The sequence below is a fragment of the Microtus ochrogaster genome, unplaced genomic scaffold (assembly GCF_000317375.1).
Source record: "Microtus ochrogaster isolate Prairie Vole_2 unplaced genomic scaffold, MicOch1.0 UNK3, whole genome shotgun sequence".
Taxonomy (NCBI): domain Eukaryota; kingdom Metazoa; phylum Chordata; class Mammalia; order Rodentia; family Cricetidae; genus Microtus; species Microtus ochrogaster.
The window spans coordinates 13,223,359-13,238,358 of NW_004949101.1; the positions used below are offsets into that span (position 1 = coordinate 13,223,359).

At 40.6% G+C, this 15,000-nt stretch overlaps 1 protein-coding gene across 1 annotated transcript in view; it reads left to right on the top strand.

Moving 5' to 3' along the window:
* The window catches only part of Tmx4 (thioredoxin related transmembrane protein 4), a 37,855-nt gene that overhangs the window by 6,017 nt on the left and 16,838 nt on the right, over nt 1–15,000 (top strand). Inside the window, exons 2-3 of the mRNA XM_005365550.2 lie at nt 4,314–4,429; nt 14,820–14,865. Coding sequence (XP_005365607.2) covers nt 4,314–4,429; nt 14,820–14,865 — 162 coding nt within the window. The remainder of the gene's footprint in view (nt 1–4,313; nt 4,430–14,819; nt 14,866–15,000) is intronic.

A 15,000-nucleotide genomic window follows, 5' to 3' on the forward strand; every position in this document is an offset into this window, starting at 1 on the left:
TTTTTTTTTTTTTTTTTTTTTTTTTTTTTTTTTGTGGCTTGATCCTGTTAGTCCCTGTTCTAGGTACAAGGGATGAAACAGTCATTGTCTGCAGGGAGCTCATTATGCCATTGTGCCTGGGAACATCCCGTTCCCTCAGTCAAGCAGGTGCTAAGGTTTTCATTCAACTGAAGTTTTTATTCTTTACATGCATGATTAAAATGTTAGGCAATGGTTTTTGGCCTTGGTTGTCTCCCACAATGTTAAGGTAAGACTAGGTTGCTGAAGGCACCAAATAATTTAGCATTAGGATTGGGGAGAATAGAGCTGGAAGTGACAAGCTTCCTCCCTGAGCAGTAGTCTCATAGTATCTGAAGGGGCTATGCCAGCTGCCAGAGCAGTAGTCCTATCCAGCTGTAAAGCTAAGACTGTAACAGTGACAGCATGTCAAGACTGCCCTTAGCATACAGCAGTTAACACTAATATCCTGGGAGTAACTAGCAGCTATCTAATTAAATTTAAGGCCCACTCTGCCTTGAGAGGGGATTTATGCCTACTACTGTCAACCTAGCCAATTAGCCAGAGGAAAGTCTGCAGTAGCCACTTTCCTAAGCCAGTGTAATTTATTTTTTCTGAATAATGCCAAACTTTATTTTTTTATTACTTTATAAATAATACCATTCAAAATTTCCACTTCCTCCCCTCCTCCCACATTCCTCCTGTTCTCCCTCCCCCCCCCCTCCATTCCTAAGAGAGGGCAAGGAAACCTGCCCTGTGGGAAGTTCAAGGCCCTCCCCCTCCGTCCAGGCTTAGGAAGGTATGAATCCAAATAGACTAGGATCCCAAAAGCCAGTACAGGCAGTAGAGACAAATCCCAGTGTCATTTTCATTGGCTTCGCAGTCTTCCCCAATTGTCAACCACATTCAGGGGGTCCGGTTTGATCCTGTAGTCGTTCAGTCCCGGTCCAGCTGGATTTGGTGAGCTCCCATTAGATCAGGCACACTGTCTCAGTGGTGGACCAACCCCTCGTGGTGCTGACTTCCTTGCTCATATTCTCCCTCCTGCTCTTCAACTGGACCTTGGGAGCTCAGTCCAGTGCTCCAATGTGGGTCTCTGTCTCTATCTCCATCTGTCTATGGTGATAGTCAAGATAGTCATCAGTCTGACTACTGGACAAGACCAGTTCAGGCACCCTCTCCTCTGCCCAGGGTCCTAGCTGGGGACATCCCTGTGGACACTGGGAACTGCTCTAGAGCCAAGCCTCTTGCCACCCCCAAAATGGCTCCCTTAATTAAGATATCTTCTTTCTAACCATATCCTAAACCCTCATCCTTATGTCCACAGGTAAGTGTAGCTCTCACCCCTTATCAAAGAGGCTTCGTTTTGCAGCAGGAGACCATTACAGAAATCCACAACTGATCTTAATGCAGAGAGCAACAGACTGTGGGGGGGCCTAACCCCAACTGATACTTCTGTAACATAATCCTATACCTGAGGCTCAGGGATCATCACAGATGAGGAGGAAGAAGGATTTTAAGAGCCGGAGGATCAGGACGTCTGCTGTGACATAATGTCTTCTATATATAGCGAGGAAACCAACCACACTTGTTTGGTGTAGTTAAGGTATCATTTGTTGACACTGTAATTTAATTCATTTTGTTGTAGAACAGTAAGCCTAGTATATCTTTTTCTTCTTTGTCACAGGTTCTGCTGAGTGTTTGTTAAAGTAATTCCTAAATAAATTGTCTATATCTGTTATCCAATGAATTTCTGTGACAACAACAAAAAAATTCAGAAGAGTGCTCTATAAAATCCTAATGAAATTAGAACCAAGACAGAAAGAAATTGCCTATTTTTTGGTGAATAAAAGCATTTTTAGTAAAATTTCTGCTCTGGATATGGCCTAATTATTAGTATTTCTTCTAAAATAAGTACTTTTGACTAGTCTTGGATAACATCCCTATTTATTTTTAAATAATGTAAATTATCAACATGTCTCCCAATTTCATATTTTAAATTTTCTGTTATTTGGCATACTTAATTAGTGCTTTCCTTGTGTTTTAAAGTAGTAGTTAATGTTTATACAATGAGATTCTAAAAGGGCTTGCAGCTGGGCATGGTACTTGCCTGTAACCCTAACATTCTGCCAGTTTAGAGGCAGGATGGCTGCTAATTCCAAGCCATCCTAGATTACAAGTGAGTTCAAGGCCATTGTGGGCTCTCATGAACGGTATATAGAAAGAGGCTGTGTCTGGAGACAATGACTGTGTGTATTGCCCCTAGGCTTTATCATAAGTACCTAAAACAAGGACAAAAACAAAACTTTAGTATTTGATTAGTTTATCACTTTTTCCCTTTGCTTTCTATTTTTAAAGGCATGACATTGTGTAGGAACAGTGATATCAAGTCTTTTTAAATGTTTCATTTATTTCCTCTATATTTTGACTTTATTTTGTCTTAGACATTCAATTTAAGCCACTTACTGAATTATGTTTAATTGATAGTATCCTAAAATATTTTTTGAAGTTTTTCCAGTGACTTTTTTCCTTTGAATATCCTGTTCCAGTTTTTGAAGATGATCATTTTATTTTAGTGCTTTTATCTTTTAATTATCATTAAACCAAACAAAATGTTTCTTCACTTGCAGTAGTATACTTTAGTGACATTATAAAAATGTTAATTTTTCTTTAAATTATATCATGTTATTATTTTCAAGTGGAATTCTACCATATGCTGGTTTTTTTGTTGTTTTCACATATTTTATATTAAGTACTGTTCTGGTTATTCCTCTAAGATGGTGTTTCTCAATCTGTAGATTACCACCCCTCTTTCAAACCTCTAGCTCCAAAAAATGTTTCCATTATGATTCATAATAGTAGCAAAATTACAGTTATGAAGTAGTGAAGAAAATAATTTTACAGTTGGAGGTCACCACAACGTGAGGAACTGTATTAAAGGGTCACGGCATTAGGAAGATTGAGAACCACTGCTTTGAGACCTGTAAGGCTTCTTTAATTGAAGTCCTTGCTTTCTGCATTAGTTACCTCAGGTTGCTGTAACAGCATACAGGAGCATATAGATATGTAAGACCACATAGGAGGCTTGAAAGAACTGAAATTTAGTCTTTTATAGTTCTGGAGATCAAAGGCCTTCGGGGGTCAAGGTGTATCATGGTTAGTTTTCTTTGGATTATCTGTTGGACTGCCCCTTCTGTACTGTTCTTAACTTCTTGTGGCTGCTGATGTGTGCTTGTGTGCTTCTTATGTCTCTTTAGCTATAGCCCTTGCATCCGAGATTGTATGACATTCTTCCGATTCTCTGTGTCAGAGCTCCTTCTTCCTCTCATAAGAATTTTACTAGATTTAGGCTCCATCTTAAATAAGATGATCTATTCCTAAGATCTGTAATTCAGTTATCTGTGTAAAGACCCTACTCCAAATAAAGTCACATTTGCAGGCACCAGAGCTAGAATTTGGACATACTGTTTTGGAAAAATAATTTAGTTCACACACTTTACAAGCAGATTCCACACTAAGAGAAAAAAAAAAAAACTCAGCCATTTGTGTGTTTTACCTTGGTTTTCTTTAAGGCTGTTGTAGGTGCATTCACTTCTCTTACTCTGTGCCAGACTTTTTACATATACCATTTCCCTGGTACATTGGAACATTTGTTGACCCTTTCTTGGCTGTTTGTTCCCTAAGGTCTTTCCATAGATATTCCTTTCTCTGCAGACCTATATGAGATGTCATTGCTTGTTTCTAGTTGAAAGTACTTGTAAAATGCAGATATGGCTTGAAGGCCCAGATATTTTTAACTTTTTCTTTAGAAAAAAATGTTGGGTAGCTTTTCTCTTTTTGGAAAAGGTAAGAACTTTCACAGGTCTTTACAAACTTGGAAACATGCTAGGAGACCCAGTAGTGACAGGTCTCTGGTCTCTGCCTATTGCATTTGTAGCTTTGAGAGATCTGGAATTAGCTTGGCTAGTACTGGTACATCCTTGAAAGTTATTTTACTTTGAGTACTCAGAACATACTTGCCTCAGAGATCAAAGCTACATTGAAAGGGATAAAACTTGATTCACTTATAAAAATCACATGGAGAAAATGTTGTATATGTTAAGATAATTCTTGAAAAAAATTCTCATTTTCTGATAGAATTAATATTTGTATATAGAATCATAAGGAAATACAGTCTTGTTTTTATATGTCAAATGGCTTTGGACACCTTGCTTTTATTCTCTTTTGTTAGGAATTTATTTTTGAATAGTCTATTAATTTTGTTTATAGATTTTGCTCCACGTATTTTGTGTTGATTAGTTCTTCTGATTTTACAGTTATGCCCCCTGGTGTCCATCTTGCCAGCAGACTGATTCTGAATGGGAGACTTTTGCAAAGAATGGAGAAACACTTCAGATCAGTGTGGGAAAGGTGGATGTCATTCAAGAACCAGGTACTGTAATGTGATCTTTAGATGGGAAAGTTTAGCAACTGCTTTCTCAGAAATTTTCATGCTTGTAGAAAATTTGGCAAGTAGGATGTTGAATTTAACAGCTTGAAGCAACAGACCACATTTTAGCTTCTCTGTATCTATGTATGTGGGTGTTTGCCCATATACATACATATATATATATGCATATACACACACATATATATACACACAGATATGCATATTTGTCATTTATTATTATTACTGTTTGTTGATACATTGACAGTAAGCTGTAAATATCATGATAGTTCAGGCCTCATTTTCTTTAGCCTGTTAAATCTAGTTTCCCATTGTGTTTTGTATAGTTTTTTTGAGCCATGATCCAATCAAGGTTAATAATTTGGGTTTTGTTGTTACATGTTTTTAGTTTCTCTCAATCTGGAATTTTCTCCTGTTTTTAATGATATCAATATGCTTCAGAGAATACACCATGGTTTACAGACATTTTCTTAAGTCATTATCTTCTTCTGTTTCTTATAAAGCAGGAGTAGAGATGTGATATTGTTGAGGTGCAGAACAGAATAGGTAGTGCTGTGACTTCATGCTGTATTGCATCAGAAGGCTCTTACTGTCACCATTTGTGAAGTTGTGCGTGGACACCTAGCTAAACCAGAAATACTAAATATGTTAAAAATGAAGAAACAACCCCTCCCTTTAGTGAATAATCTGAGAGGTGATACTTTGGGATATTTAGCTTTGTGATGTTCTTGCTTAAATCAGATACTTCATTTTGGGTTTTAGATTGGTAAACTCCTGAGTCATTCCATGTGTCTGTGTTAGCTATAATCGATAAACAGAAAGAATCACCTTTTTCCTCAATGTAAGATAGGAGACAATTTTAAATTCTGAAAAGATAAACACATTAAATTCATATTTATAGTTTAAAAATAATTATACATAAGAACAAAAGTTAGGCTTCATAGTAGAAATCTTTAAAATATAGGTGTTCCTGATTTTTAGTAGTATTTTTTTGTACTAGAATTCTTTTTCTAGCTACTGTATCTCTTTAGAAGAGGAACAAAGCACCCACTTCTTAGTAGATTAAGTCAGTATAAACTTGTGTAAGATCCAGTAGGTGTAATCTATGATGAATTAATTAAAAATGCAGCTATTTTCTTCATATTTCAGTCCCTTGGTCTCTCCTTGTGAATTCAGTGTGATTTAAGTTACAAGATACAGTCTTTCTACATTAAACTCATTTTAATGAATCTCAAAATTCTGTGGTAGATTTTTGGTCAAGTTGTTTCCATTAGAAGTGTCTTGAAGTTGGGTGGTGGTGGCACATGCCTTTAATCCAAGCATTCAAGGAGGCAGAAGCAGGAGGGTTTCTGTGAGTTTGAGGCCAGCTTGGTCTACAAGAGCTAGTTCCAGGACAGGCTCCAAAGCTACTGAGAAACCCTGCCTCAAAAAAGAAAAAAATAAATAAATGAAAAACAGTCTTGAAAACTAATAATTCAAAACTGCTGAGAAACCCTGTCTCAAAAACCTAAATAAATAAATAAATAAATAAATGAAAAAGAGTATTGAAAACTATTATTTTGAAACTACCACATATTGTAACTGGAGGTTTCTCATCCTGCCTGGTTCCGCAGCTGCTTTTAAAATAACCACCAGAGGCTTAATATTAATTACAAACTGCTTGACCTATTAGCTCAGGCTTCTTACTGGTTGGCTCTACATATAAATTAACCGTTTTCTAATAATCTGTATATCACCATGTGCCCCGAGGCTTACTGGTAAAACTCTGACATCGTACTCAGCTCTGGTGGCTGTTAATGTTTTTATGGACTCTGCTTTCTCCTCCCTTCAGTTTGACTTTTCTTCCTGCCATAGGCCAAAATAGCTTTTTTATTAATTAATGGTAATAAAACACATTTGCAGCATACAAAAGGGCTCTGGCATCAGCACACAAAATGGTTTATGTCTTTTTTTGTATTGTGCTGCAGTTATATTTTAAAATGAAAGTTCAATTGAGAAGTCATGCAGGAATTTTGGAAGACTATAGCCAAACTTTGTGTTTTCTTTTTGCAGTTTTAGGAGTGTACCTTCTTTTGTAATTTTTTTCTGTTTTGGGGGGTGGTGATAGCAGAGGAGTGTGATACTGGAGGCTAAAGCCAGAGCCTTAAACATGCTAGTAAGCACTGCCATACTGCCATGAGTTGTATCTCCAGCCCTCTTGTTAAACTTCACTTTTTAATTCTGAGAACTGGTTTGTGTTGCCTAGGATGACCTAAAACCTTCATGCCAAGAGAATTTTTGCCCTAACCCTAACTCCAACCCTAACCAGGATTTGGGTTGGGGTCACGGTTAGGGAAGCAGTCCTTGACCTCCAGTTTAGCTCTGGGGCATGCACCCTGAGAGGGAAACAGGAGAAACAATTGAAAGACCTCCAGGTACTTCTTGAGTAAAGATTCAAAAAAGCAGAAAGCTGTCTGTAGGGTTAGGGCTAGGGCTGGAGTTAGTGTTAGAGTTGAGGTTAGAGTTAGGGTTGGCATTACAGTTAGGGTTGGAATAAGTGTTCTGGTTATTAGACCTAGCATTGGAATTAGTGTTGGGGTTAGAGTTGGGATTAGAGTTAGGGTTGGCATTAGGTTAGGGTTAGTGTTGGTTCAGGTTAGTGTTAGGGTTTGAGTTAGTTTTAGGGTTAGGATTGAAATTAGGTTTGCTCTTAGAATTTAGTTGTAGGGTTGGATTTAGTGTTAGGGTTATGTTTTGTTTTGGTATTAGGTATATAGCTAGGGTTTGCATTGGTCTTAGATTTAGGGTTTGTGATACGGTTTGTGTTAAGGTTGGCATTAAAATTAGGCTTGTGGTTGTAGTTAGGGTTATGGTTGGCATGAGGATTAGTGTAAGGTTTGTAGTTGGGATTTTTGCTTGGATTAGTGTTAGGGTTGGTGTTGGACTAGGGTTGAGGTTAGGGATAGAATTGGTATTAGGGTTAGGGTTAGCACTAGTGTTAGAATAAGGGTTGGGGTTAGTGTTAGGGTTTGTGTTGTATTTTGGGTTAAGGTTATGATTGTGGTGAATCAGGTATGGGTTTATGTTAATGTTAGTGTGTGATTATGGTTAGGGTTAGACTTGGGGTTAGGGTTGTGATTAGAATTAGGGTTTGGAGTTACGTACTGAGTCAGGTAAACATTCTGTGACCTCCAACTTAGCTCTGTGGCATGCCTCCTGAAAAGAAAGCCGACAAAACAACTATAATACCCTTCTGTACTTCCTCTTGTAGGAATAATTCTCATAAGCAGGAACGTTGACTATTTGGGTTATGGTCTGGGTTAGGATTGGATTTAGGGTTATGGTTAGGGGTATTATTGGAGTTAGAGTGTTACAGTTAGGGGTTAGTGCCAGTGTTAGAGTCAGCATTATGGTTAGGGTTCTGGGGAGGCTTGGGGTTAATATTCATGTTAGGGAAACAGTCTATTTCCTCCATTTTAGCTTTGGGGCATGTACCATGACAGCAAAACTGAAGAAACAATTGAAATTCTTAGCGACACTTTCTCTGGAGGAAAGATTTATGTTGGGGTTAAGGTTGAATTTAAGGTTAAGGTTGGGGTTAGGGTTAGGATAGTAGTTCAGGACCTCCTATTACACTCTTGTTCTGTAAGAAAGTCTATAAACTTGGTAGTTCCTCTGGTAGTCAGTCTTTTGTAAGGAATGAGCAGACAAAGGTAGCCTAATCTCCCCCTAGGGCAGGAGATCTAAGTCCCTGGGAGTTGCAACTGGCACAGAAACCATAGATAGGTTCTACTTTCTTACATGCCTTTTTCTGCCTACTTTCTTAAAGCATCCTGAACCATCTGTCCAAGGCCCATCACTGCTCACAATGAACTTGGCTCACCCTGCCATATTAATCATCAGGTAAAAAAACAAAAACACCTAAGGTTTGCCCACAGGCCTGGCATTTTCTCAGTTGAGGTTCCTTCTTTCAAAATTACTCTGACTTGTCAAGTTGATACAAAACTATCTAGCACAGTGAGTGAAGACAGGCACATGGGTGACTTTGAAGCACTCTGCATGGGTGATACCGTTTTTATGGCTGTATAGATGGAGCCTGCTTCCTTAGTCCTCTTCTTATATACTCTTCCTTCCCCAAGGCCACATTCAAGTAGGACAAAATTGCCTACAACTGATTGGGTGGAGTGGCTGCATCATTGGGTGAGGGTTTCATGATCCTCTCAGCCCTTCCTTCCGTGAGGGAACATCAACAATCAAACATGCAGAGCAGGGAGGGCCTTTGCAAGTAGATATAGCTGGATTCATGAAGATAGTGGCAGTTTGGCTTGGAGAATAGTCTTGTATCACACTCTGGCTTTTCTTTGCTTCTTTTATTTCCTGTCCCTCTCTTCCACAAGGGTCTGTGAGCTTCGAATGAGGTGACATAGATGTCTGACTATTCTCTCCAACTTTAGCGCGGCACTGATCCCTGGTGCCCTCTCTCAATTCCTCCATCTTTGCAACATGAGTGTTGGCAAATCTTTGTGGGTATTCCTATGAAAACATGTGAGGAAAAGGACAAAAAAATGGGAAATGAAATGGATACAGCATTTAGATACCAAGTGAGTAATAACCTGATTACAGACACTACAGAAATGTTGGGCAGTGAATATTTATTTAACAAAACAGTAGCAGCTGCTTCTTCGTTAGTGCCTAGGACATCACTGGCCACAGGTTTTTGTCTGAGTTTCAATTATCAGATGTGAATTTCTCCCTGTAGCTCAGGCCTTAAGTCCAATCAGAAAGTTTGATCTGTCCATAGCTACTTCTGTCACTATTTTATTGTCTGGCCTGTATTATCTCCTACTGCTGAGAAAGACTACCTTAGGAGCACCTTCCAGCACTATAAAAACAACTTTGCGGGGAAGTCACATTTCCAATTCTAGTCTTATGTCTCCAAGTCCTCAATCCAAACTATGTGATGTCTTTAGCATTAGCATCTTACCATCCAGTTCTAGAAAGAAACCAACAGCAATGGCAATAGTCTTTATTGGTGTTTAGAAGCCTCTGAGGCCTGTATGACTGCAGCTTTTCCGTTAGATAACTCACCCTAGTATTAAGATTCCTAATTAAGGCTGTTATGGTTTCTAGAGACTTTCACCCCATGTTCTCATACTCTGAAGACCCCGTTTACCATGCAGGCATGCCACTCCATAGCACCTACAAGAAGTATGCCATCCTGGGATATCCCATCATGGATATCTCTTGCTCAGCTGGCCTCAACCTTAGTGACATATCCTTCACCCTTCACACTGCCTACGTCACTACTCCACCCCTAAAAGGCACACCAACCACATGCCACCTGGGGACAGAAAACTTGGTTAAAATAGCCCCTGCAAATGCTCCACTCCCTGAGCAGTGTAGGTTCAGCTGCCCGTCTTACTCCCTTAGCAGGAACAATGGCGTTCTTCCCAAATGCAGCTCTGATTTGGCTATAGTTTCCTGTCAGTGTGGCAAGAGAATTTTCACCCTAAGTGGGACTAGGAAACTTCTACCCCTCACACTGCTTTCTAAGATCCTAATGACTAATCAAAGTTCGATTCTATCCAAGTTTACCTTTGGGGAGTAATTTAATATAAGGCTTACTAACAGAGCAGTGGGTGAAGGGTTCCAGGCAGGAATGTAGATGACCCTAAAGCAGCCACACTAGAAAGTCTACCCACTGCAAGGATGGTGACTCCCTCATGGCTGCGTAGATGGAGCCTATTTCCTTAGTCCTTTCCTGTCTGTATGCTGTAGCCCTTCCCTAAAGCAATTAGGACAGAATTCTGTACAACTGATTGGGAAGATTGGCTGGATGTCCCACCCCACATTCTGTGAGGGAGCATGACTAGTCAGCAAGTCCAGCCAGGATAATCATAAATATTATGTAAATATAGACTTGTTCTATAGAAATGATGAAAACAGATTGTTCATGTTATTAAAAGCAAAGCTTCAGTGCATCAATTTTTTTAATTTATTTATTTATTAAAGATTTCTGCCTCCTCCCCGCTACCGCCTCCCATTTCCCTCCCCCTCCCCCGGTCAAGTCCCCCTCCCTCATCAGCTCGAAGAGCAATCAGGGTTCTCTGACCTGTGGGAAGTCCAAGGACCGCCCACCTCCATCCACGTCTAGTAAGGTGAGCATCCAAACTGCCTAGACTCCCCCAAAGCCAGTACGTGCAGTAGGATCAAAAACCCATTGCCATTGTTCTTGAGTTCTCAGTAGTCCTCATTGTCCGCTTTGTTCAGCAAGTCTGGTTTTATCCCATGCTTTTTCAGACCCAGGCCAGGTGGCCTTAGTGGGTTCCCGATAGAACATCCCCATTGTCTCAGTGTGTGGGGGCACCCCTCGTGGTCCTGAGTTCCTTGCTCGTGCTCTCTCCCCTTCTGCTCCTGATTTGGACCTTGAGATTTCTGTCCGGTGCTCCAATGTGGGTCTCTGTCTCTGTCTCCTTTCATCGCCTGGTGAAGGTTAATATTCAGGAGGATGCCTATATGTTTGTCTTTGGATTCACCTTCTTATTTAGCTTCTCTAGGATCGTGAATTATAGGCTCAATGTCCTTTATTTATGGCTAGAAACCAAATATGAGTGAGTACATCCCATGTTCCTTTTTTTGGGTCTGGCTTACCTCACTCAGGATAGTGTTTTCTATTTCCATCCATTTGCATGCAAAATTCAAGAAGTCCTTGTTTTTTACTGCTGAGTAGTACTCTAATATGTATATATTCCATACTTTCTTCATCCATTCTTCCATTGAAGGGCACCTAGGTTGTTTCCAGGTTCTGGCTATTACAAACAATGCTGCTATGAACATAGTTGAGCATATACTTTTGTTGTATGATAGGGCCTCTCTTGGGTATATTCCCAAGAGTGGTATTGCTGGGTTCAGGGGTAGGTTGATCCCAAATTTCCTGAGACACCACCACACTGCTTTCCAGAGTGGTTCAGTGCATCAAATTTTAGGAGACCTAGGAGATTTAAAATTTGAACAGCTCTATTTGCATAGATACTTGATTTTTTCCATATTCAGCAAGAGAGGTAGGTAGAAATAATAAGGGTTAAAAGGATGTGTGTTATTATTCCATGCTATAAGGTGCCCTGGTAAATATAATTGGTTTGCAAAGCAGGGCAGGGAGCTATTTTACAGTCATTATGAGTCAGGTTTGCTGCTTGCTGTTTTCATATAATGTCTCTCTGAGGCCATGGTTGTGACCAGTTGAACTCTCTCCCTTTGTGAGAACACTGCCTCCGTTCTTTATCCATTTATCTCCATTAACTACCACAGTTCCTCACACAAGGCCATGGACGCAGACATGATCCTAGGCTATAGCTTGTGATCAGATGTCACCATGTCCCCAGGTAGTAGCACAGACCACTAAGTTCAGTAGGGTAGCCCTCAGACATCAGTGTGGCCCCAGCTGGCTGCCCAAATTCCTGGCATTGGCTTACCCTTCAATGGCATCAGGAGCCATGGACATTAACTCAGACCCTGAATGCTGTAGGGCCACGGACCCACACATGGCCCTCAGCAGCAGCTCAAACCAGGATGTCATCATTTCCCCAGGTGGCAGTGTACGCCAGTAAGTTGGCATGACCCCAGGCAGCAGGCTCTAGGTGGCGGTCCAGACTATACAGACTTCTGCATGCCCTTAGTGGCAACAGGAGCCACAGACATCACCTCATGCTCCCTCAGCTGCTTCAGTGCCTCTGATCAAGATAATGCCTTTTAGACATAAAGCAAAGAAAAACCAGCCTACAATCCATAACCCCAGAGAACATAGACAGCAAAGAGAACACTAGAGAGATACATACATAGATCTAAATAGGAAGGAGAAAAAGATAAGATCTCCTAAGTAATTTGGAAGCATGGGGATCACAGGACAGGGTAGAAGGGGAAAGAAGAGGAAGAGAGAAGAGTGGAGAAAAATGTATAGTGTAATAAAAACAATAAAGAAAAAAAGATTGCCTCTGGACAGTATCCCAGGTCTGGAAATGACCCTGGACTAAGGTGGCTAGCAGGCCATTCACATTAGCCTCTTCCTCACCACTCTCACCTCTTCAGAACTTGCCTCTCTCAGCAACCCTTACTGACTCCACCTCTCTCTCGTCCACTTCTGCACCCTGTGCCTGCTCACCACAGTGGTGTCTGACTGCCTGGCACCTTAGGTACTGGGAAGTATTTGGTTGAGGCATGCCTCTGCCAGCCTCATGGCATGGTACAGAGCTGTTACTGTGTCACTGCCTGGGTCTAGAATAGCTGGGCAGTTCCTAATTGACTCCTGCCCTTGCTAGCACATGGCATGACAGGCTCTTTCTTTCTTAGTATCTTACTAAGTCTACGTAATGCTGCCCATATGTGCAAGAGTGTGAGACCATCTACTGTAGTATGGACAACCTACCAGCAGACAACACCCTGTAATGAAGTTTGTGTTGTTCATTTTAAGTTGACAGTTGAGGTAATTAGTTAATACCTATAATTTGTTGAGTCCTTCACTATATGTAGAAACTGTATTATGTTCTTAATTTAATCCCAGAATTATAAACAAACATTAATATACCCATTTTTTTACAGATGAATCAGCTGAAACTCAAAAAGTTTAAAGATTACCTAAACCCATAAGCTAGTAGGGAAAGGTAGTATTAAAGTTAGATCTTTACTGTTAGACAATGGTCTTATACCCTGTAAAGATTTGTCACTTGTGTTGGTTTATTAAAATGCTGATTGGCCAGTAGCCAGGCAGGAAGTATAGGCAGGGCGACCAGAATAGGAGAATTCCAGGAAGAGGAAAGGCTCAGTCTGCAGTCATCACCCAGATGCAGAGAAAGCAAGATGAGAATGCCTCATTGATAAAGGTACCAAGTCATGTGGCTAACACAGATGTGAGAGTTAGTTAATAAGAAGCCTGAGCTAATAGGCCAACCAGTTTATAATTAATGTAGACCTTTGTGCGTTTCTTTGGGACTGAACAGCTGTGGGACCAGGCAGGAAAGAAACTTCTGACAGATCTTTTTTTTTTTTTTTTGTAAAATTAATTTAATTTATTTACTTTACATTCCGTCCACAGTTTCCTCTCCCCCTGTTCCCTTTCCCCATTTCTCCCTCACCATGCTCCCCAATTCATTCCCCCTCTTGTTCCTGTTCAGAAAGGGACTGGCCTCCCATGGCTATCAACAAGGCATGGCATGTCAAGTTGCATTAGGACTAAGCTCTTCCCCTTGTATTAAGGCTGGGCAAAGCAATCCAGTATGAGGAGTGGGCTCCTAAAACCCAGCCAAAGCCTTAAAGATGGTCCCTGCTCCCACTGCTAATAGTCCCACAAGTAGACCATGCTACACAGCTGTTATGCATATGTCACACACACTTAGGTTGGTCCCAAGCAAACTCCTTGGTTTTTGGTCCAGACCCTGGAAGCCCCTAGTTGTTTCTGTAGGTTTCCCTGTGATGTCCTTAGCCCCTCTGGATTGTACAATCCTTCCTACCTCTATTCAGTAGGATTCTCCATTCTCAGCCAAATATTGGCTGTAGGTCTCTGCGTCTGTTCCCATCAGTTACTGGATGAAAGCTCTCAGATGACAATTGGGGTAGACACCAATCTGTGAGCATAACAGAATATCATTAGGCATTGTTATGTTGGCATTTTTTTCTTTAATCGTGTTTGATTCTATCCTAGGTCTCTGGGCCATCCAGTCTCTGGGTCCTCGCGCTCCAGGCATAAACTTAGATCTTGCTGCTCTATACTATATTCTTTTAACTTGCATACAATACCAAGTATCTTAGTTTGGGTTTTATTGCTGCAAAAAGACACTATGACCACAGCAACTCTTCTAAACTCTTCTAAAGAAAACATTTAATTGAGGTGGCTTGTTTATAGCTTCAGAGGTCACTTCACTGTCATCATGATGGGGAGCATGGTGACATGCAGGCCAATAGGGTACTGGAGCTGAGAGTCCTATATCAGACTCAGAGGCAACAGGAAGTTGACTGACTATCACACTGAGTGAAGCTTGAGAAATGAGATCTCAAAGCCCACCCCCACAGGGACACTCCCTCCAACAAAGCCACACCTCCTAATAGTGTCACTCCCTTTAGGGGCCATTTTCTTTCAAACCACCACACCAAGTAATACATAAACCAGAAAATTCTAGGGTGACACCTGGAACACACATAACCATATGTGTGTACTAACTGGAAAGTATTAGGAAATACTTGACTAAAGTTTTTTCCCTTAAGTCAAAAGATAATTGTAACTCAATAATTCCAGAGGTGTTTGTTCATGTGATCACAATAGCAGTCTGAGGATGCTTTTTTCAGCACTTGGGTACTTGAGTTACTTTGAGTTTAACTTTAACTGTTTTGTTTATGCTTTTCCTAGGTTTGAGCGGCCGCTTCTTTGTCACCACTCTCCCAGCCTTTTTTCAGTAAGCATTATTAATTTATGATCTTAAAAGATTAGAATTCAAGCCGGGCGGTGGTGGCACACGCCTTTAATCCCAGCACTTGGGAGGCAGAGGCAGGAGGATCTCTGTGAGTTCGAGACCAGCCTGGTCTACAGA